The sequence below is a fragment of the Chrysochloris asiatica genome, unplaced genomic scaffold, assembly GCF_000296735.1.
Source record: "Chrysochloris asiatica unplaced genomic scaffold, ChrAsi1.0 scaffold00219, whole genome shotgun sequence".
NCBI classification, from domain to species: Eukaryota; Metazoa; Chordata; class Mammalia; order Afrosoricida; family Chrysochloridae; genus Chrysochloris; species Chrysochloris asiatica.
In genome coordinates, this window is record NW_006408737.1 from 2,961,873 (window position 1) to 2,983,564 (window position 21,692).

Sequence of the window (21,692 nt, forward strand, 5' to 3'; positions counted from 1 at the left end):
AAAAAAAAAAAAAAATCAGTTGAAACCACAAGTTCGGTGTTTCAAGCTTACCAGCCGTTCCTCAGAAACCCCATACAGGGTCGCTATGAGTAGAAACTGACTTGATGGCACCTAATAACAACAACAGAGTCTTACTGGACTCCCGGTGTGGTACCGTAGGATAAGCATTGAACAACAAAGTAAGTAGTTCAAACTCACCAGCCACTCCTTGGAAACCCTATACAGGGTCTCTACAAGTTAAAACTGACTTGAGGGCACTTAACAACAACAATGTTTTACTGGCAGAATTTTGCTTGTTTGGCTCATATAAAACTGTATTTGGTGATGGCGCAGCACATAGAAAGCCCTCAATAAATGTTATTATTATTGTGGGAAAAAAAATGGCACATTTCCTTTATTCTTTAACACGGTGATTCGTTCTATGGGTCTAGGATAATCAGAATATTCCAATCCCAAATCGGCCAGATTCCCACTGTGTGCCTATTCTAATTGACTAGTTTCTCACCTACTTTTCATTTTAACTTTAAGGAGCAGGAAGTAAAGGAGTCTAGGATATAGAGTTCAAGGCAATGGGAAAGGACAATATATATAGCCAGAAATTGAAGACTAGTAAAGTCAGTTAGAAATAAAAGACAGTTACACTGAATTACATGGGGAAAAACAGTCTCTTTCTAATTGACATTTCTTTTATTTTCTCATTGCCTCTTTCCCTCCACTATTAAGCCTTTCCTGTGTCACTAGTTTATGTCAGAAACTGCTGAACTCTAGGGTTGGGTAGCAAGAAATTTATGATTAGATTTTAAGAGCTCACAGTTCAATGAAGATGACAAATTTATAAATATTTAAAACACAACAAAATAGAGATATGTACAAGTATTATAGAGCACAAAACAGAAGGCAACTTGTGCTGCCATTACTTAAATCTAAACATTGGTGGTGGGGGTGGGGTGCTGGTGAGTCAGTTCTGACTCATACTGACCCTGTATAAAGTTTCCAAGGCTTTTTAAAATCTTTATAAGAGCACAAAGTCTTATCTCTCTCCCATGAAGCAGCTGGTGGGCTTGAACTGTGGACCTTGTGGTTGGCAGTCCAGTGCTTATTGTATTTAGCCACCATGTTCCCGCAGTACAAAGAGAAAGCTTTTTAATCATAAGATCTGGGCATCATAAGAGAACAATGGGGAAGATAGTTTTGGGTCAGGATCCTTCTGAACTGTGCTCACATAGCAAACAGCAATCACATACTTTATTTATGTGTTATTCTAGTATACCAGTCAACAAGGGCTCTATTAGTCAATAACTGTCAGTATTTTGTTTAAAAAATGATTTCCTTTACAGTCTGTAGTTTTGAAAATACTATCAAAAGCAATCAATTCCTTAATATTTTGACTACCACCACACTCACAGTTGCCATCAAGTTGATTCTGCCTCATGGCATCTCCAATATGTGCCAGAATAGATCTATGCTCCACAGGGTTTTCAATAGCAGGTTTTTCAGAAGTAGATCACCAGATCTTTCTTCAGAGGCCTTTCTGGGTAAATTAGAACCTCCAACCTTTTGGTTAACAGCTAAGAGTGTTAACTGTCTGCACCCAGGGACAGCTCCCTACAACCTTATGTTCAGGCTTCACCAAATACCACAAAGGACTTCCTTTCCTGACTCTACTGTTGTATATGCTTTCTCTTTCCTAGCTAGTAAGAGTTAGCCCTTAATATCTGCATTATTGTATTAATTATATTGTACTAAAATAATTGTTTTAAACCTATCTGCTTCCTCACTAAGCTAAAATCCACCTAGGATCAATTCTCCATCTTTATAATCCCTAGAGACCTGGCAAGTGAAATAACTCTGCAAACATTTGAAGAAACAATAAAAATACTGCTGTCATTACAAAAGTGCAGGCATGCAGTATTTATTACTGACTGTGATAGCTGTTATAAGAAATTCAATTGGAACAGTCTTCCTTAAAGATCTTTTGGCCTCTGAAGTAGAGTACACAGTAAGCAATTTCTTCAAGAAAGAACTGCAGTGCAGATGGGTGGGAAGATTTATTGTTGTTGCTCTCTGCCATCAAGTTGGCCCCAACTCATGGTGACCCCTGCACAATGGAACAACATGCTGCCTGCTCCTCACTGTTGTTCCTCTCCCCATGGCTGGGCACAGATGGGACCACTGTGATGCAGAAGGTTTTCAATGGCTGATTTCTAGACATCAGTCACCAGGAATTTCATCCTAGTCCATCCTAGTATGAAGACTCCATTGACGTGGGTCTGGTGGTGGCTGCATCTGAACTGCACAACGCTGAACTTGCATCTTCACAGGAAAAGTGAAAATTTTACTACTGAGCCACCAATGCCCCCAGTGAGAAGATTTCAAATTCCCCCCTAAAATAGCAGATATTCAAAATTATAAAAATAAATAAATCGTATATATATTTATTTTCTATATCCTATTTTCTCCTTTTGTGCCTGGAGTACAATAAGCCATTCATTGTAAAAGACCAAACTCTGTGTACTCAAATTCTCCAACTAATCTTACAGTCTCAGAAAAAAAATGGCTACTTTGTTTTTTCCAATTACAACTGAGCAGATGACTAAGACAATTCATGACACTCAATGAACACTAAATGAGTAATTCCCATAGACTACTGCAGCCCAGAAAACAGACTGAACACAGACATAACCCAAGGCACTAGATTTTGATTTAAGGAAAGGGTACAAAAATCACTCATTCATTAGGTGGTTGAAAAATCCACAAATTTACCAATCATCATATTCTTCCTGAAGGTGCTACCTTTAAAGAAAACAGTTTACACATCCTAAACCTTCTTTCTTCCCTATGGCTTCTTTCCACCTTTCTACTTCCAGTGGTAACATCAATGGGTGTATCAACAATTGTGAGGTTGGCCCAGGACCGGGAAGTGTTTCATTCTGTTGTATATAGGGTCGCTATGAGTCGGTATCGACTCGATGGCACCTAACAACAACTTCATGAACATATATTATTTTTAATATTCCTGCAAAAGTTAGTATCACTTTAAGAGAAATTAGAAAACCTTTTAGATAGAAAGAAGTTGTTGGGGTTGTTGTTTTTTTTTTCCAGGTAAAGGCAAAATAAAGACTAAAAAATAGAATTGAATGGCAAACTATGGCTAAAATGAACATTTCAAGATTTTTACATGATGAGTGGAAAATTAATGGGGAAAAACTACAGTTAATTTTTTTTTTTTTTTTTAGAATGTTGGACCTTCTCTACAGTTAAATTTAAGAATTTAACAAAAACATGTATATATTAAAAAGTTTAACACAGGATGGTACACGGAGTCTTGGTGTGGCACCATAGGATAAAGAACTATAAAGAATTTGTCGCAAGTTCAATTGGAGCTACAAGATCAGTGGTTCAAACTTACCAGCTGCTCCTTAGAAACCCTATACAGGGTTGCTATGAGTAGAAACTGACTCATTGATATTTAACAACAACAACAACAAGGTGGTATAAGCCTAACATGGTTTAACTATGGAAACAGAGTGACAATAAGCTGTAGATCAAGGATCCTTTTAGTTTGCAGCTTTAAAAATGTGTAATAACAAATACAGTTTGAAAACTAGGGAATACGTATTCTAAAACAAGTGTTTTCAATTAAATTCCAAACAATAGGTGAAAAGATATGACAAAAAAAAAAAAATGTCAAGAGAATATTAAGGAGAAGCAATTGAGTAAAAAATGATAGCTAAGAAAAACCATATTGTGCTCTATTAACATAAAATCCACCATCATTGCTTACCATAATTAAAACACAAATCATTTTGTAAACAAAAATATTTCCCATAGACTGCAACGATAAACACACAAAAAAGATGGCAAGCAAGAAATGAAGGTGATTAACAGGAAATTTTGGGGGGTGATGGCAGAAGTCCAAATAATTATCTCAGGCAAACACAGAGGCCTCTCAAACTGAAAAACAAATTTATTATCATAACAATCCTTAGAGAGAAGAACCAGGGAAATGCTATCATTACATTTAGACCTTTCACAGGAAAACTAGTCAAGGCTACAAAAGAATCTATCATCTTATCTGCTTCCTGTCTGCGCTTTGCAAAATCCACCACCACCATTCTACCCTCAACCCAGGTAGTGAACTCTGATAATGGTCGAATGCTGGCCTTCAACACAGTCCAACCAAAATGACTGCTGATAAGAGTATGCCTCTAGACAGAATTATCACCACCACATGCTGTGGAAAATACAACTCTGCACACAGTACTTTTTTTCTAGAGGCATTTCTTTTTCCTTTCTTTCCTTATCTTTTCACTATTCCTTCCCAGAAAGAGTAAATCTAGAATATGTGAGAAGATAATTATGCTCAAAATAGTAGAGAGTTATTAGAAATAATAAAATCTGATCTTCCAATGACTTCCATGTAATCTGGCATAATTCATGTATGCACAGAACCTCTGCTATTGAGTTATGATTGCTATTTTCTACACGCCAAGTGTATTCATTCATTTATTCAACAAACACTGATGCCTCTATGCTCCAGGCACTGTGCCACATATAGGGAACACAAAGAATAACAAGCCCAGGGAGTTCCTGGAGAAAAGTTCACAGTCTAGTAGGGGAAAGCTACCCATAAGAAATCAGGGAAAAAGCATAGGATAGAGATTCCATAGTGTCCTGAAGACACTAAGCAACCACTATATTAGGTCTGAATTGTCTACCTCTAGACTTTAAACTATATGAGAAAATTTAAATCTCTAATTTGTTTAAGTACTGACCTCTTTTTTCTTTTTTCTCCTCCCTTAAGGTTTTCTTATTATTAATTACAATAGAAGTCAAGCATGCACACATGAAAAATAAATACTTCTACAAGTTTTTTTTTAAAAAATCTTTTTCTTTTAGGTATACTAAAACATATCAATAACCACACAGATCTATGTACAGCCTAATGAATTATGGTAGAAAAAACACCCGTGATGCAAAGATGTCAGCAACCCAAGAAGCCCTTTCCATGTGCTACTAATAACAACCCCCATCTCTGCCCACTGCCATAAGTAATCATTATCCTGACATCTATATTAATAATCACTTTTCAGAGTTTTTTTTGGAGTGGGAAGGTATTGATTTTAGAAAGGCTGAGATTTTTTTATGGTATCTCAATTTTCTTGCTCAGGTACTGTGGAATTATCACAGAAACATTATCTCAAGTCAATTACTGACATTTTTCAAATAAAATATTTACATTTTCTTTGCTACCTTGCTCCTTTTGTACTATAATCTAATAGCATTTAACTACATTAAAGTTGCATATCTGAAGCATAATTTGGTTTTAGTGTTAAATCTTCCAGTTCTTATAGTCATGGTTTCAAATGTTTGAACAAATACATTTTGGGAACGTATTTCAATTTCATTTTTTTAAAAAAAACTTTTTATTGTGAACTAATTGGATGAAGGTTTATAGAGCAGGTTATCAGTTTTACATTTAACAAATTATACGCATTGTGCTTCATCACATTGATTATAATTCATTCAATGTAAACATCACTTATCCCACTTCCTTCCTGTGTTTCCTGTTTTCATTCCTCTTTTCTAAAAATGCCGCTCTTTTGATCCTATATGGTTATTCTAAAGTGAGCATGTGTTGTTAAGTGCCTTCAAGTTGGTTCTGACTCATAGCGATCCTGTATAGGTTTCTGAGGAAGAGCTGGTGAGTTTGAACCGCCGACCATGTGTTCAAACTGACTTTGTGGTCCAGTACTTATCCTACAGTGCCACATCAGGACTCCCCACTAGTATTATTAGTTCCCTGAAAATTGAGTCTCAGAAGTGAGTTCACTTTCAGATCTGAAGGTGACTGAAGGCTATAGTCTCAGAGGCTCCACAAGTCTATCTGACCAGTAAGCCTCATCTCTATGATTTTGATTTTTGTTCCCCACTTTTACCCCGACTCTATTCAGAACCTTCTATAGTGATCCCTTTCAGAGTAGCTGGAAGTGGCAGCTGGGCACCATGTAGTTCTTCTATCTCAGGGTTGTGCAGAATGATCTTCATACTTGTCTAATGCTCTATAGACAGTTTCAACACCAAACTGTATCACTCTAGATACTAGATACAGAGGCTTGTTCTCTGAAAAACTGAGCATTATTTCAAATCTTTTTTTTTTTTTTTAAGTCAATCATTCCAGAAATATTTATTGAATGTGATTATGTGCCAGACACAGTTTGGGTCTTTAAGTATACATCAGGTAACAAAATCGATGAAAATCCATAGCCTATGGATCTTACATTCTAGGGAAGACTATCCACTACTATGTGCTATTGGCTCTTAATATTTATGAACTATTTTTTATTTTTATCAAATCTCTTTTAATCTAGCAATTCCTGCTTCATTTGTTCATTTCCTTACAATTTACTTATTTAAAAACCTGGGATATAAGACTTAAGGAGTTTCAGACAGTCTAGATTTTGGTAAATGCATTTCTTGCTACAGGTCAATGTCTTTGTCTCTCTTCTGTAATTCCTACGGTCAGATTCAAGTTTATTGCTACTTGCAAACTATCATTAGTTTTGGCAAGATTAGGCATACAATGTCTGGCTGTTTTTGTGATAATAGCTGTTGATGTTTGGTCTATATAGTTCTACTTGTTGGGTATTATAAAACAATGACATTTTATCTCTATCATTTCTTTTACATTTAATAAATGGTGGTGGTAGTGGTGTGCCATGGAGTTGATTCCAACTCATAGCGACGCTGCATACTGTTTCCAAGGCTGTAAATTGTTACGGGAGCAAAAAGCCTCATATTTCTCCTGCGGAACAGCTGGTAGTTTCAAACTGCTGACCCTGATGTTAGAAGCCCGACTCGAAACCGCCACTGCGTCTATCTATTAAGTAGACTAATTTTAAACAAAGAGAATTCTCCTTCTCTACTATCGAGTTACTCCGCACTATTGTTCATAAAGCCAGGGCAGAATAAATGCTTGTTTCTTTTCCTTTATTGATAAGATTTTAGGATAATGGATTGATTCTTTTTTATTTTAATAATATTATAAACTCATAGATTTAAAAATATTTGCTTAGGTTTCATTGCAATTACTATCATCAACTTTGAAAGTCAAACTGCATCTTGTTAAATCAGTTCCAAGTGTCCTCAATATGGATCCTGAGTTATTTTGCAATGCTCTAACATGTTTTTCTTTATTGAAACATTCACACAATACTCACACTTTTAAAGTGTACAACTGGATGGTTCTAAATATATTCACAAGATTGACCAGTGAAAGCCTTGTGAATAGAAATGGAACACTGTCTGATATAGTGCCAGAAGAAGATAGCCCCTCAAGCTGGGAAGCACTCAAAGTGAGAACTAATGCAAGCATCCATTAATAAATAGAAATCGGAATTTACAAAGCAGGAAAATTGCTGCAAAAAAATAAAAAATAAAACACTTGAACATCAATATTCTAACTATCACTGAACTGAAATGGACTGGTATTGGCCACTTTGAATCAGACAACATGTGGTCTACTATTCCAGGAATGACAAACTGAAGAACAGTGTCATTGTCAAAAAGAACATTTCAAGATCAAACTTGAAGTAAAAAGTTGTCAGGAAAACAATACTATCCCTATGCCCACAAAGAATGGCACTTAACAATGACAAGGAAAACTAGTTGCTGTTGTTGTTGTTCTTAAGTGTTGTCGAGTTGGTTCCAACCCATACTGACCCTGTATAGGGTTTCCAAAAAGTGGCCAGTGAGCTTGAATGACTGACTTTGAGGTTCAAACTGACTTTGCAGTTCTGCTCATTAACCCACAGTGCTAGGAAAACTAGTTAATATACCTATTATCCTAATTATTCATCAACCATTAATGCCCAAAATGAAAAAAAAAAAAAATAAGAATTTTACCTACTTCTGCAGCTGGAAACTGATCAAGTATGCAATTCAAGATGATAGAAAATTACCACTTTGGAATGCTAAAGTCAGAAACGAAGAAGGTGGCTCATTTGTTGGAAAATACGGTCTCAAAAGCAGTAACAACACTAAGATCACATAATAGAATTTTTTAAGACCAAAGTATGGAAATATTTTTTCAACAACCTACATGACAACTATATACATGTGGTCTTCACTTAAACAGAATAAACAGATTTAAAAGACTACATCTGTGGAAAGAGACAATGGAGAAGCTCAATATCATCAGTCAGTACAAGGCCATGGGCCAACTGTGGAGCACATACATCATCAAACACCCAAGTTCAAGCGGAAACTGAAGAAAATGAAAACAAGTCTAAGAGAATCAAACTACAAACTTGAGCCTTTCCCACTTGAATTTAGAGACCATCTCAAGAATAGATTTGACACATTTAACACTAATTATTGAAGCTCAAGACAAGTTGAGTGATGACATGAAGAACATCACACATAAGGAAAACAAAAGGCCCTTAAAAAGACAGGAAAGAAAATACCAAAATAGCTGACACAGGAGACTTTGAAACTTGCTCTTGAATATAGAATACCTAAAGTGAATGGAAGAAATAATGAAGTAAAAGAGATGAGCAGAATATTTCAAAGGGCTCCTTGAGAAGACAAAATAAAGTATTTTAATGAAATGTGTAAAGACCTGGAGTTATAAAACAAAAGGGAAGAACTAGTTGCCATTTCTCAAGCTGAAAGAACTGAAGGACACATTCAAGATTCGACTTGCAATAAATACCGAAGGAGTCTATGGGCAAAAGCACAAATAGCACTCTGTCTAGAATAGAATTATAACTATAAACTTATAAGGAAAACCTGTTAATGTGGTGGAGTGTTGTCGAGTTGATTCCAACTCATAGCAATCCTGTATAGGGTTTCTGAGGCTGTTATCTTTACAGAAGTAGAAAGTTTCACCTTTAACCCGTGGAGTGACTGGTAGATTCGAACTGCTGACCCTGCAGTTAGTGAACCACACTGAAATCCACTATACTACCAGGATTCCTTGTGTGTATTAGGATAATATCTATAAAACTATAAAGGAGACCAGCTGATACGACAATTATTCAAATTTATACAACCACTAAAGCCAATGATGAAGAAACGGAAGAATTCTACCAACTTCTGCAGTCTGAAATTGATTAAGCATGCAATCAAGCTGCACTGATAATTACTGGTGATTGGAATGTGAAAATTTGAAACAAAGAGGGAAGATCAGTAGTTGGGAAATATGACCTGGGTGATAGAAACTACATTGGCGATCACAAGATAGAATTTGGAAAGGACAATGATTTCTTCGTTGCAAATACCTTTCAACAACAATACACATAGACTCTGCCAGATGGAATACACAGGAATCAAATCAACTACTCTATGGAAAGAAACAATAGAGATGCACAGTATCATCAACCAGAACAACACCGGGGGAACAAACTGGAACAGACCGTCAAATGCACATATGCAAGTTCAGGTTGATGATGAAGAAAACAAGTCAACAAGAGCCAAAATACCACCTTGAGTATATCTCACCTGAATTTAGAGATCACCTCAAGAACAGATTTGAAACTAAGAACATCATATATCAAGAAAGCAAAAGGTCATTAAAAAGACAGGAAAGAAAGAAAAGACCAAAATGTACATTAGAAGAAACTCTGAAACATGCTCTTGAATGTAGAGAAGCTAAAGCAACTAGAAGAAATGATGAAATAAAATAGATGAACAGAAGATTTGGAAGGGCAGTTTGAGAAGACAAAGTAAATTATTGTCATGAAATGTGTGTCGGACTAGAACTGTGCTCTATAGTATTTTCACAGTATTTCAGCTTTTTTGAAAGTAGACCACCAAGGCTTTCTTCCAAGGCACCTCTGGATGGAGTCAAATCGCCAACTTTTTGGTTAGCAGCCAAGCATGCTACCCACTTGCATCATTCATGGAGTCCTAGGTTATACTTGTTGTCATTGTTTATGTGCTGTTGAGTTGGTTCTGACTCACAGAAACCTTGTACAGGGTTTCCCAAGGAGTGGTCAGCAGTCCAGTGCTTATCCTACAGCAATGTATCAGGACTCCTAGGTTATGCTAGAACCCCCAAAATATTTCTTGATTTATGACAGGGGATGTGAGCTTAAACTTAAAATACATCGCTGCTTTTCATAGGCTTCTGTAAAAAGGAAATTGGGAATGGGAGAGAGACATACCCAACTGCTGGAACAGGAGAGCCACACTAGTGCCTGTGACAGGAAGACTATCATGTAAAGGAGTCTGGATCAGTTGTCTATCTCCTGCACCCAAGGAAAATAGCTTCTGCAGAATGGAGGGAAAAACACACACATATATGTAAATAACTTTTTTTTCAGATACATTCTTTTCTCTTACTAAGATAAAACACACATTCTGGATTCTATGAATGTACTTTAAGGAAAAAATGTACTGGCATTTTAGTCATTAACATTTAAAGTCAACATGTTTGACCAAGAATAAGATAACATCAGAATACTGGAGGGAAAGGGAAACAAATTAAGCTCTTTTGGCCTCTATTTTTCAATGTAGTTATTCAAACTGATGCCACAGAAATGGATTGTTAGCAAACATAAAAATATATGTCAAATTCCAATAGATGACCATATAAAATCACGTTAAGAGGTACAAAGGATAACAAGTTACCATTAGAATTAGTTGTATTCATGTCATATGTATACAAGAATATTCAGTAGTTCAAAGTTAAAATGTAGTAGATATAAGTTTAAAAAAATTTACTATCAAACTTGATTAAAACAAAACAATAAAATGAAAAAGTCAGCAAAAAATCCCATCATAGTTAAAAGCTCATAAACAATTCTGCATTGTTTGTTTAGGTCCAACACTGACCAAACTCACACTTAATATTCTGTTCTTGGAGCAGGAAGAATGAGGGGGAGAACAGGAAGGAAAAAAGGATAACAAATTAAGAGTAACAAAAGACTAGGGGAAGACAGAACACAGTCCAAAAGGTAAAGTGCAAAAGACGGCAATTTCTATTAGAACTAACACCTTTGTTAGAGTGAAAAGAAACAATGTGACTTGTAGAAGGCTGTCCTCTTTCCCAACTGTACAAAAGTATAAACAAGAATATTATCAACTTATCACTGTTAGGGCTCCTGGTGTGGTGCTGTAGGAGAAGTACTGGACTAGCTGCAAGGACAGAGAAGCCTCAGAAACCATATACAGGTTTTACTATAACATTCACTTTTAGAATTCAAGAGTTTATGCTAGTATGCTGGCCTTATAGACTTTACTAACTATAGCTGCTGAGATTCTTATTTTCTTACTTCAGAGACAAATTAAATATGAAGGATCTTAAGACGTAAAGACATGATGAGACAGTTTTAATTCAGTAAGAGAGTTTAACGTTCTCATTCATCAATTTCAACACATCTGTGAAAAAATCCTTGGGAAATTTTAATGTATAAATTAAACTTCCCACTAAAGAGTTGTGATTTTGGACAATGGCCAACTTTACAATTACTAAAGGTAGTTGTGTGCCCTTGAGTCTGTTCTAACTCATAGTGATGCTGTAAAAGGTTTCCTAGAGCAGCTAGGGGGTCAGAACTGCCGACACTATGGTTACCATGGTTATAAGTCCAGTGCTTATCCTACAATGCAACACCAGTGCTCATTACTAACGGCGGCAACTTGAAAATTTAAGCTCAGTTCTTTCAAAGCTCAAATGCAAATCATTTTATTAATATTTCCACATGCATACAAAACAATAATTTTAGGATCAAGTATAGCTCTGTTGTTGTTATGTGCTGTTGAGTTGGTTACAACTCTTAGTGACCCTGCACAAGTTTTCTAAGGACACCCTCGGAAACCCTGTATAGGGTCGCTATGGGTCGGAACCGACTCGACGGCACTTAACAACAACAACAACAATTACAGAAGCAGATAGCCTCATCCTTCTCCCATGGAAGGACTGGTGGATTAGAATTGCTGACCTTGAAGTTAGCAGCCCAATACATAACCCAATACACCACCAGGGCTCCATAATGCTGGGAAATTAACAAATATATCAATCTATTCAGACTCAAAGAATTGTGCTGAAGGTTTTCTTAATGTTCTGTGCTAATTTTCATCACTCAAAAATTACTTTAATAAAAATGAGATGTAACTATGAAGAGGAGTAAGATAAGAAAAATGCATTTTTAAATGTTGTTATAAAACAGTCCTTTCAAAAAATGTAAATTATAGTTTGGGTTATACAAAATATGACATCTAATAATGCTCCGTGAAAGGTGAACCCTGCAGTAAAACTGACCTTGAGACCTAGGAAAATTACTGAATCTTGGGTCTGTAGAAAGCAATAGCTAACCAAATTAGGATCCTCTTTTAAAATGAAAATATTCAAAGAATTTTTTCTTTCCCTTTCCTCATAAATTAAATTAGCTAGGGGTTGGGGGTAAAGGAACAATCTCTACCTCTCTTTCTGTGCTATTTACCTGAGACCCTCCAGTCGCAGGAACAAGGCACGCACAAAGGTTTGCAATGAGACTTTCTAAGGAGACATTCAGACTGTCCACATACACAGTATAGATCAAACCCAGGCAAGCCTGCAACAAGAAAAATGCACGTAGTTACTTCACGGAAAAAGTAAACACTAGGAATAGATTGTTGTGACATCTGCTCGTAGGAAAATTTTTCTTTGAACACAGTAAAGTATAGTCTAAGTGGACATGGAATAAATTTTAAGCAGCAAATGTTATTAAGTTTATTAAATTTTCCTCTGGAACCAGAAGCTCTAAATGAGCTCCTGAGATAAGTTTATAGAGAGCAGAAATACATAATTTGTAAAACCAGTGTTTGTGCTCAGATAATGACTCTAGCAAATCTGCACTTATTCTATAAATCCCCATATTTCAAGATAAAACTAGAAACTTAATTTTGTTTCATGACTTACATTAAATTCAGAACACTTATTCAACAGAGTAATCTAACTGCTGTGAATTATTACAAAGGGTAGCAAAATAGATAAATTAGAGCACAAAATATAATACAAGTTTAAGTTTAGAAGAAGGTAGATGGTACAATGTAAGACAAAATACAATTTTTGTGAATATTCCATTTTACTGAAATTTATGACTCTGAAAAATTAGTTATTTGCTAGGGATTAGCCACTGTCATTGAAATCTTAAAAGACAATTTTTCCACAATGTATATAATCTCAACAATATAAAGCATTTTTACCAACAACTGCACATCAGTACAAATGTTTATAAATTAATTGTTCTTAAATTTGAAAATTCTGAGTGTCTAAAAAAAGAAAATATTTGGTAGTAAATATGATTTTAAAGCTATGTTGGTGGTATTTTAAGCAGAATCAGTTGAAATCTCAAATCGCCATTCTATTCCTGATGTAGTGCCCTAGGAGGAACACTCGATCTCAAGGTCAGTTTGAACTGCGAGGTCGGCAGTTCAAGTTCACCAGCCACTCCTTGGAAACCCTATACAGGGTCACTATGAGTCAGAACCAATTCGACAGTATTTAGCAACAACATTTACTCAAGACTGTGAATAAACATACAAAATTTTATACTAATAATGTAATTTAAATTTCATACAAGTAATCAAGTTATTTCTTTAGGTTTCAAAATATGGGAAATATTTTAAACAAATACAGCATCCTTAGAAATTTAAATAGTCACATAAATTTTTTCAGGACTTTATTTAATCCATCATGAATTTGGTTCTGCTTACATGAATTTTATTTTACTGATGAATTCCTAAATTAACATAAAAGCATTTTAAATACAAAGAACTAGTCATCATGGTTCACTCAAAATAGATTCACATAATAATACAAGCAATAATGATAGACATGAGTTCTTTACCCTAAAAATTTCTGGATAATCTAATCTGGATACCAAAACAAGGCTTTTGGGAGCAAACACTTCTGCAGGCTGAATTAAACCAGACACTTCCTCTTCACCTTCAATATCTTCTTTTTTTGTTCCCTAGAAAAAGAGATATTGCAATCAATAAACAGAATTTCCTAAATTGGTAATTCACAAATATAAGTATACTATATGCATTTAAACAACATAATTTATTTTAAAAATCAACTAAAAATAAAGAATATACTCTGAGAAGACTCTAAGAGGCAAGCAGACAAAGAAATACAAAAGCACAGACTAATCACTCAGTTTTGAAGAGTTCCTTAAGCTCCTGAGGTTTCTAGAGTGAGCTACAATCAAAGGTTAAAAATGACACTCACTTAAATAGTCAATTTTTAAGAAGAAAATTCTGTTTTAGAAATAAGACATTAATTTTCAGTTTGGTTTTTCAGCCTGTCCCAATCTTTCACACAAAACAGAAAATCATTTTGGATTCTAAGGCTGGTAGAATGTTCAATGCCCATGGAAGTAAAGCACAATCAACTTTAAATTCCTTTTGTTCATAAGCAACAATGCTAATATGTCAAGAAGAGAAAACACACTAACAAAATTAAGTTTCATCAATAAATACCAGCTAACGAGATCAACTTTGCAAAGAAATATACTCATTTATGAGTCAATAAATAGTTCTTGGATAACATGCTCTATAAAAATTTAAAAAGAATTTTTAAACAGGTAAGGATGCAGGTTTCTTTCTGTATATTATATAAACTGTATAACATTCTCCCTGACAAAAAGCTCCCTTTCTGTTTCCTTTCCTCTAATTACAAGTCCAGTTTTTCTTCCCTAAAGTCTTTCCTTTCCTGATTTTCATTCTCTTACTTTCCAGCATGATCTACCAGCATAAATAAAAAACTTACTTATATTTATTTCTCCTGCCAAACTTCTCCCTAAAATGCTACCCTTGAATATCCAACTATGTACTTGACATATCCATTTAGTTGACAGCCATTTCAGACACACCCAGAACATAGCTCTAATCTTACTCACCAAAGTCCAGTCCTCCTGCAGTATTCCCCACCTCAATTAATAGCAATCCCATTCTTTTACTCTAGGCCTATATACTTCTTCGTTGTTCATTTGTCATTATACTCTCGGGCTCTGGTAGCGTAGTGGTTACGACTCGGGCTGTGAACCGCAAGGTCAGCAGTTCGAAACTACCAGCTGCTCCGCGGGAGAAAGATGAGGCTTTCTACTCCCGTAAAGATTTACACCCTCGGAAACCCTGTACAGGGTCGCTATGGGTCGGTTCCGACTCCACGGCACATAACAACAACAACAACAACAATAGATACCATAAAGGTGAATTCCCTCATCTCCACTATATCTACTCTGTCAGGTCTTTGCTAGCCACCCTGCTTGAAACTGTAATGTTCTAATATTTTGTAATCCCTTTCTGTGATTTATTTTTCTATATAGCACTTGTAATCATCCAACACATTATCCATTTTACTTAGCTAGGCTTTTTTAGTTTGTCTACCCAACTAGAATATATTGTATGATGGTTGACATTTCTGTCTTTTGGTTCCAAGTTCCTATTAAGAAGGGTTAGGCACATAGTTCATATTTGTTATTGTTGTTGTTAAGTGCCATCCAGTTGGTTCCAATTCACAGCGACCCCATATAGGATTTCTGAGGAATGGCTGGTGGGGTTGAACTGCCAACCTTATGGTCAGCAGAGAGCACCATACCAGGGCTCCAGTTAATATTTAGTTTTCTTGAAAGATCTTTGTGGTTATTTCACCAAGGAAAGTCTTTCTTTCCTTTTCATGGAGACCAAAAACTGTTAATTTTCAATCTCCTTTAGACACCACATCCTTTCTGCTACAGTATAACCAAGTACTGGATGTCTGTGGTTTGCATATAGCCAAAGGGAACTATCTGTTTACTTTTATATATGCAATAAGGTCCCATAATATGCTCTTGAAAAATCTGCAACTATTACAACTAAAAAGTTAAAATTAGGAGGATTGATTTCTAGAAACTTTAGAAATTAAAAAAAAAAAGCTATGAATATGAAGATTTCCACACTTAATGAATCATATTCTTCATTCACTACTAACAAAATCAAAATGACAAAAGAATGACTGAAATTTCTGGAGGAGATAAAGTTATCCATATTTATTTACGATTGAGATAAATGCCTTAGAGAGTCATTAGATGTTAGCATGGGTAAGTAAATAAACTTGCTTTGACCAAATGAGAATGTGTTGGTCACTTCTTAAAACTGTACTTTAATTAAACACCCACTAAGTGGAATAGTTATTAACAGGGAGAAAAAAAAAAAAAAGGTACAGGTACACTATAATGCCAATCAATATCATGTAAAAATACTTCCATTTTTTAGTTACATCACTTTTTATTACAGATGCTGACATCACTTTATAAATGTGCAACAAATCATAAGATGTTGTTATATTTAATTCAAATAGTGCTCTTAGACGAGTTCAATGTCTCAAGTTTAAAGTAAAATTCATATTCCTTTTTTTAAAGTAAAATATACTGTAATGATCAAAATACATACATAAACAACATAACTCACTCCTCACTTACTGATGTATATAGGTACCAAAGACCAGTGCATTACACAATAATCGGTGCTACAGAAAAATGGAGGATGATTACATCAGATAACAAAATGGAGGATGACTATACTGTTACGTAACTCCCAAATTACATCGTTACACAAACCACTGAGAATTGTGACCCACTCAAGTTGATACATAACCTTAACTATCACAGTCAATGTTACTCTCATCTCACACCTTGACATTTGTTATCGTTAGACGTACATCATTAGCGAAAAAAAATAGTCCGAGATAGTAGACTTTTTACTATTGTAGGAAATGTGAAATGTTAGCAAACAGAAAAGTTGATAAGTGAGGAGCTGATGTATAGGTTTGTTCTAAGAGAAAGCAATATGATGTGTTCAGTTTTCGTAAAACTTGATAATACTGACACTGTAGGATAAGTACTGATCAGGATAATACTGATACTGTAGGATAACCACCATGTTGAAAGTTAAAACCAACCAGCAGTTCCTTGGGAAAAATACAAGGCTGTCTTCTGTAAGGATTTAGAGTCTTGGAAACCCTATATAGAGATGAATGGGTAGACTCAATGGGGATGGTGAGGGTGTAGCCCATGTAACTGCGAGAATTCTTTTGTCTAGTAATTATATGATGATAGTGGCTTTGCATTTTACAATGTTTTGTGTGTGTGCTTTGTGGTTTATAATGGTCTTCACACATGTGGAAAAAGGTGGGACACCGGAAAATAAAGCAAAAAGTTCAAAACATAGGCTATAAAAGTACAAAATATATATGATAATTAGAAGTTTAATATTTTATAGTAAAAAATATTTTCCCTAATTTTTATACCATTTGCAACTTTACTTCTACACTGGTAAGATTACACCTTATAAGTCCTGTTAAACATACAAATTCACCTTAACTATCATTTAGTGAATCGTCACACATTGACTTATAAGTACACTTTATCTTTTATACTGGAGTCCTGGTGTGGTGCTGTGTGATAAAGCCCTGGACTGCATGGTCAGTTTGAACCACAAGACTGGTGGTTCAAACTTACCAGCTGCTCCTTGAAAACCCTATACAGGGTCGTTTTGAGTCAAAACTGACTCAACAGCACTTAACCACCACCACATATTATGATTTGCTATTTGTCAGTGTATCTTCACCTACCTATTGTTACTATGGAGCACATCTGCTAGCAGAATTCCCAGCTTCCATGTAACTCACATTACCTAGACTACTACCGGGGCTTCCATAATATGGAATAAATTAACTACTAACCATATCAATGAATGGTTTAAATTAGGAAAAATGTGTGAAAAGGTTGTATTTTTTTTACCATACTTTTTCAACCTGTATGCTGAGCAAATAATCCGAGAAGCTGGGTTCTATGAAGAAAAACATGGCATCTGGAATGGAGGAAGACTCATTAACAACCTGCGATATGCAGGTGATACAACCTTGCTTGCTGAAAGTGAAGAGGACTTGAAACGTTTACTTATGAAGATCAAAGAGCACAGCCTTCAGTATGGATTGCATCTCAATGTAAAGAAAACAAAAATCCTCACCACTGGACCAATAAACAACATTCTTATCACGGAGGAAAGATTGAAGTTGCCAAGGACTTCATCCTTCTTGGATCAACTATCAACACTCATGGAAGCAGCAGTCAGGAAATCAAATGACATATTGCATTAGGCAAATCTGCTGCACAAGACCTTTTTAAAGTGTTGAAGAGTAAAGTTGTCTTGAGGACTGGGTTGCGCCTGACCCAAGCCATGGTATTTTCAATAACTTCATATGCATGTGAAAGCTGGACAGTGAATAAGGAAGACCATAGAAGAATTGATGCTTTTGAGTTATGGTGTTAGAGGAGAATATTGAAAGTGCCATGGACTGCCAAAAGAACCAACAGATCTGTGTTGGAAGAAGTGCAGTGCAGCCAGAGTGCTCCTTGGAGGCCAAGATGGCCAAACTTCATCTCTCATACTTCGGACATATTGTCAGGAGGGACTAGTTGCTGGAGAAGGATATCATGTTTGGTAAGGTGGAGGGTCAGAGAAAAAGAGAAAGACCCCCATTGAGATGGATTGGCAAAGTGGCAGCATCAATGGGCTCAAGTGTGGCAACGAAAGTGAGGCTGGCCAAGGACTGTGCAGTGTTTCGTTCTGTTGTGCATAGGGCCACTATGAGTCGGTACTGACTCGATGACACCTAACAATAGCACTGTATCAATTTAGTCCTGATGTGGGGCTTTAGGATAAGGACTGGATTGCTAATCACAAAGTCAGCAGTCCAAACCCACCACCTTTCCTCAGAATTCCTATACAGGGTCACTATGAGTCTAAACTCACTCAATGGTACATAACAATAGCAGCAATCATATCAATCTGCCCTGAAAATGCTATTGCCCTCCAAAGATATCCTGAGACCAAGGAGATCTGGTAGCGTGGTGGTTACAAATTGGGTTGCGAACCTCAGGATCAGCAGTTCAAAACTACCAGCTGTTCCGTGGGAGAAAGATGAGGCTTTCTGCTTCCATAAAGATTTACCGCCTCGGAAACCCTTGTGTAGGGTCACTATAAGTCAGTAACTGACTCTACGGCACATAAACACCACCGCCATAATGCTAAAATTACTAGATTGCTGACTTCATCCAAATGACACCATACAAAAAATAAATATAAATTTTAAGGCATTTTTCCTATCCATCTCTCAGCTTCACGCTGCTGATTTCCTGCCTCTTGACTTCCACATCAAAGCAATTGCCAAGTCCTGTCACTTGTACAAAAAAAAAAACTTGTCACACCCAACATGTCCTGTGTGCTAAGCTGACTTTCAATGACATCATTTTCACAGCAAAAGCTTCCTACAATATTTCTGCAAGTAGTTTTAAAAGAATACACGTAATTAATTATTCAAGTAAAAATTTTTTCATTCTAAATTTCCTTTTTGAAATGCCAGTAATTTATTCTAATGGATCATTATATTGACTTAACTTAGTTATGCAATTTAAGAACTTTAAAACTTTCCAGATTTGGAAAACAAGTGTTAAGTCATTGCAAAATGCCATAAGGTCTAAAATTCCCCCTAGAACACTTCATCATTTTTACTAAATATCTGTTAATCATAATATAAAAATCACAGCATCTAGTTTATTCTTACATTGGTCTGCAAAATCAAGAATACAAGAGAAATATACATTTTAAGATAAGCCTTCAGGCAAATCAAATCATTATTGTTTCGTGCCGATTTTAGTTTACCTCTAGAAAGAAAAGAATACCCTGTAGGGTTTTCCCTTCACAGTTCCTGGGCTCTACAGTATTCTGAAGGTAAGACAAACTCTATTACAAGGCCTTAACCAGAAAGTCTCCTATTTTAGTGGCAAATACTCTACAAGTTGCAGTATTTAAAAAAAAAAAATACTCAAAGGACAGCATTTCCTGTAAGGCTTTCTGCTGAAGACTAATGTTACTTAGCAAAAAGTTCTCCTAAGTTAAACCAAGTTAAAAAGATTTCTTTACTTCTGAATGCCTCAGATTCTGAGATGCAAATATTGTTTTTGCCTTTCCAACAGGAAGCAAGCTGCGTATATTAGAGAGGAGAACTGCTCCACAGGGTTCTCTTGGCTGCAATCTTAAGGGAAGCAGATTGCGGGTATCACTGCGTGGATTTGAACCTTCAATCATTTAGTTAGTTTGGATGCAAAGCAGCTCCCCTTCTAAAGATGTTGTTAAGTGCTATGAAGTTGGTTCCAACTTAAGAGAGATCCTGTACAGGGTTTCCAAGGAGTGGTGGGTGGGTTTGAACAGTCAACCTTGTGATTAGCAGTACAGTGTTTATTCTATAGTCACAAAAGGTCTTTTGTTATTGTTGTTAAATGCTGTTGAATAGGTTCTGACTAATAAAGACCCTTTATAGGGTTTCAGAGGAGTGGCTGGTGGGTTTGAACAGCTAACCTTTATGGTTAGCAGGCCAGTGCTTATCCTACAGCACCATACCAGCTTCCAATATCAAAAGTTTAATCTCTTTACCAAGACTCCTTATACAAATAGGTTGTTGTTGTTGTTAGGTGCTGTAGAAGTCAGTTCTAAATTATAGCAACCCTAGAACAAGAGAACAAAACACTGTCCAGACCTCTACCATCTTCACAACTGTTACACTTGAGTCCATTTGCTGCTGCCACTGTGGCAATCCATCTCCTTGGGGGTCTTCCTCTTTTTCACTGACCCTCCACCTTACCAAACATGATGACCTTCTCCAGGAACTATAGTATGTCTTTGAAGTATAAGAGACAAAGTCTCACCATCCTGGCTAATAAGGAGTATTCTGTCTGTACTTCTTCCAACACAGACTTGTTTGTTGTTGGGGCAGTCCCTGATACTGTCAATATTCTTCTCCAACACCGTAAGTCAAACGCATTAATTCTTCAGTGGTCTTCTTTATTCATTGTCCCACTTTCACATGCATGTGAGGTGATTGAAAATACCGTGGCTTTTGTCAGGTGCACTTTAGTCCTCAAATTGACATCTTTGCTCTTGAAAACTTTGAAGAGGTCTTGTGCAGCAGATTTGCCTAATGCAATACATCTTTTGATTTCTTGACTCCTGCTTCCATGAGTATTAATTGTGGATCCAAGCAAAATGAAGTCTTTGTCAACTTCAATCTTTTATCCATTTATCATGATGTTACTGTTCTAGTCGTATTTCTGACCAGTAAGTGCACTCTTTTTTAAATCTTGAATTTAGTTCCAAATTTTCTCCCATTCTATCCCAGGATCTTCTAAAGTGATCCCTTACAGAGCAGCTGATAGTAGTAGCCAGGCGCCATTGAGTTCTTTTGGTCTCAGAGTCATGGTGACAGATATTCACATGTGTCACTGGTCCCCTGAACTAGTCAATTCTAAGCATCTTCAAACTTTTATCACTCTTCTTTCTTCAGCACAGGGAGAAACCACTAGTTGCAACTTAGATGGCAGTTCATAAGCATTTAAGATCCCAGTCAGTACTTACCAAAGTAGGATGCAGAACATAGTCTTTGTGGGTTGTTGTTGTTGTTGTTAAGTGCCGTCGAGTCGGTTCCAACCCATAGCGACCCTGTATAGGGTTTCCGAGGGTGTAAATCTTTACGGGAGTAGAAAGCCTCATCTTTCTCCCGTGGAGCGGCTGGTAGTTTTGAACCACTGACCTTAAGGTTCGTAGCCCGATTGGTAACCACTACGCTACCAGAGCTCCTATAGTTGCATTTAAAATGTTAGCTGGTC

At 36.2% G+C, this 21,692-nt stretch overlaps 1 protein-coding gene across 2 annotated transcripts in view; it reads right to left on the bottom strand.

Moving 5' to 3' along the window:
* The window catches only part of SBF2 (SET binding factor 2), a 552,380-nt gene that overhangs the window by 292,917 nt on the left and 237,771 nt on the right, over window positions 1-21,692 (bottom strand). For both annotated transcript variants that reach the window (XM_006873002.1, XM_006873003.1), the window contains exons 4-6: window positions 13,833-13,955; window positions 12,444-12,554; window positions 10,167-10,272 (exon numbers count right to left, since the gene is read on the bottom strand). In XM_006873002.1, coding sequence (XP_006873064.1) covers window positions 10,167-10,272; window positions 12,444-12,554; window positions 13,833-13,955 — 340 coding nt within the window. The remainder of the gene's footprint in view (window positions 1-10,166; window positions 10,273-12,443; window positions 12,555-13,832; window positions 13,956-21,692) is intronic.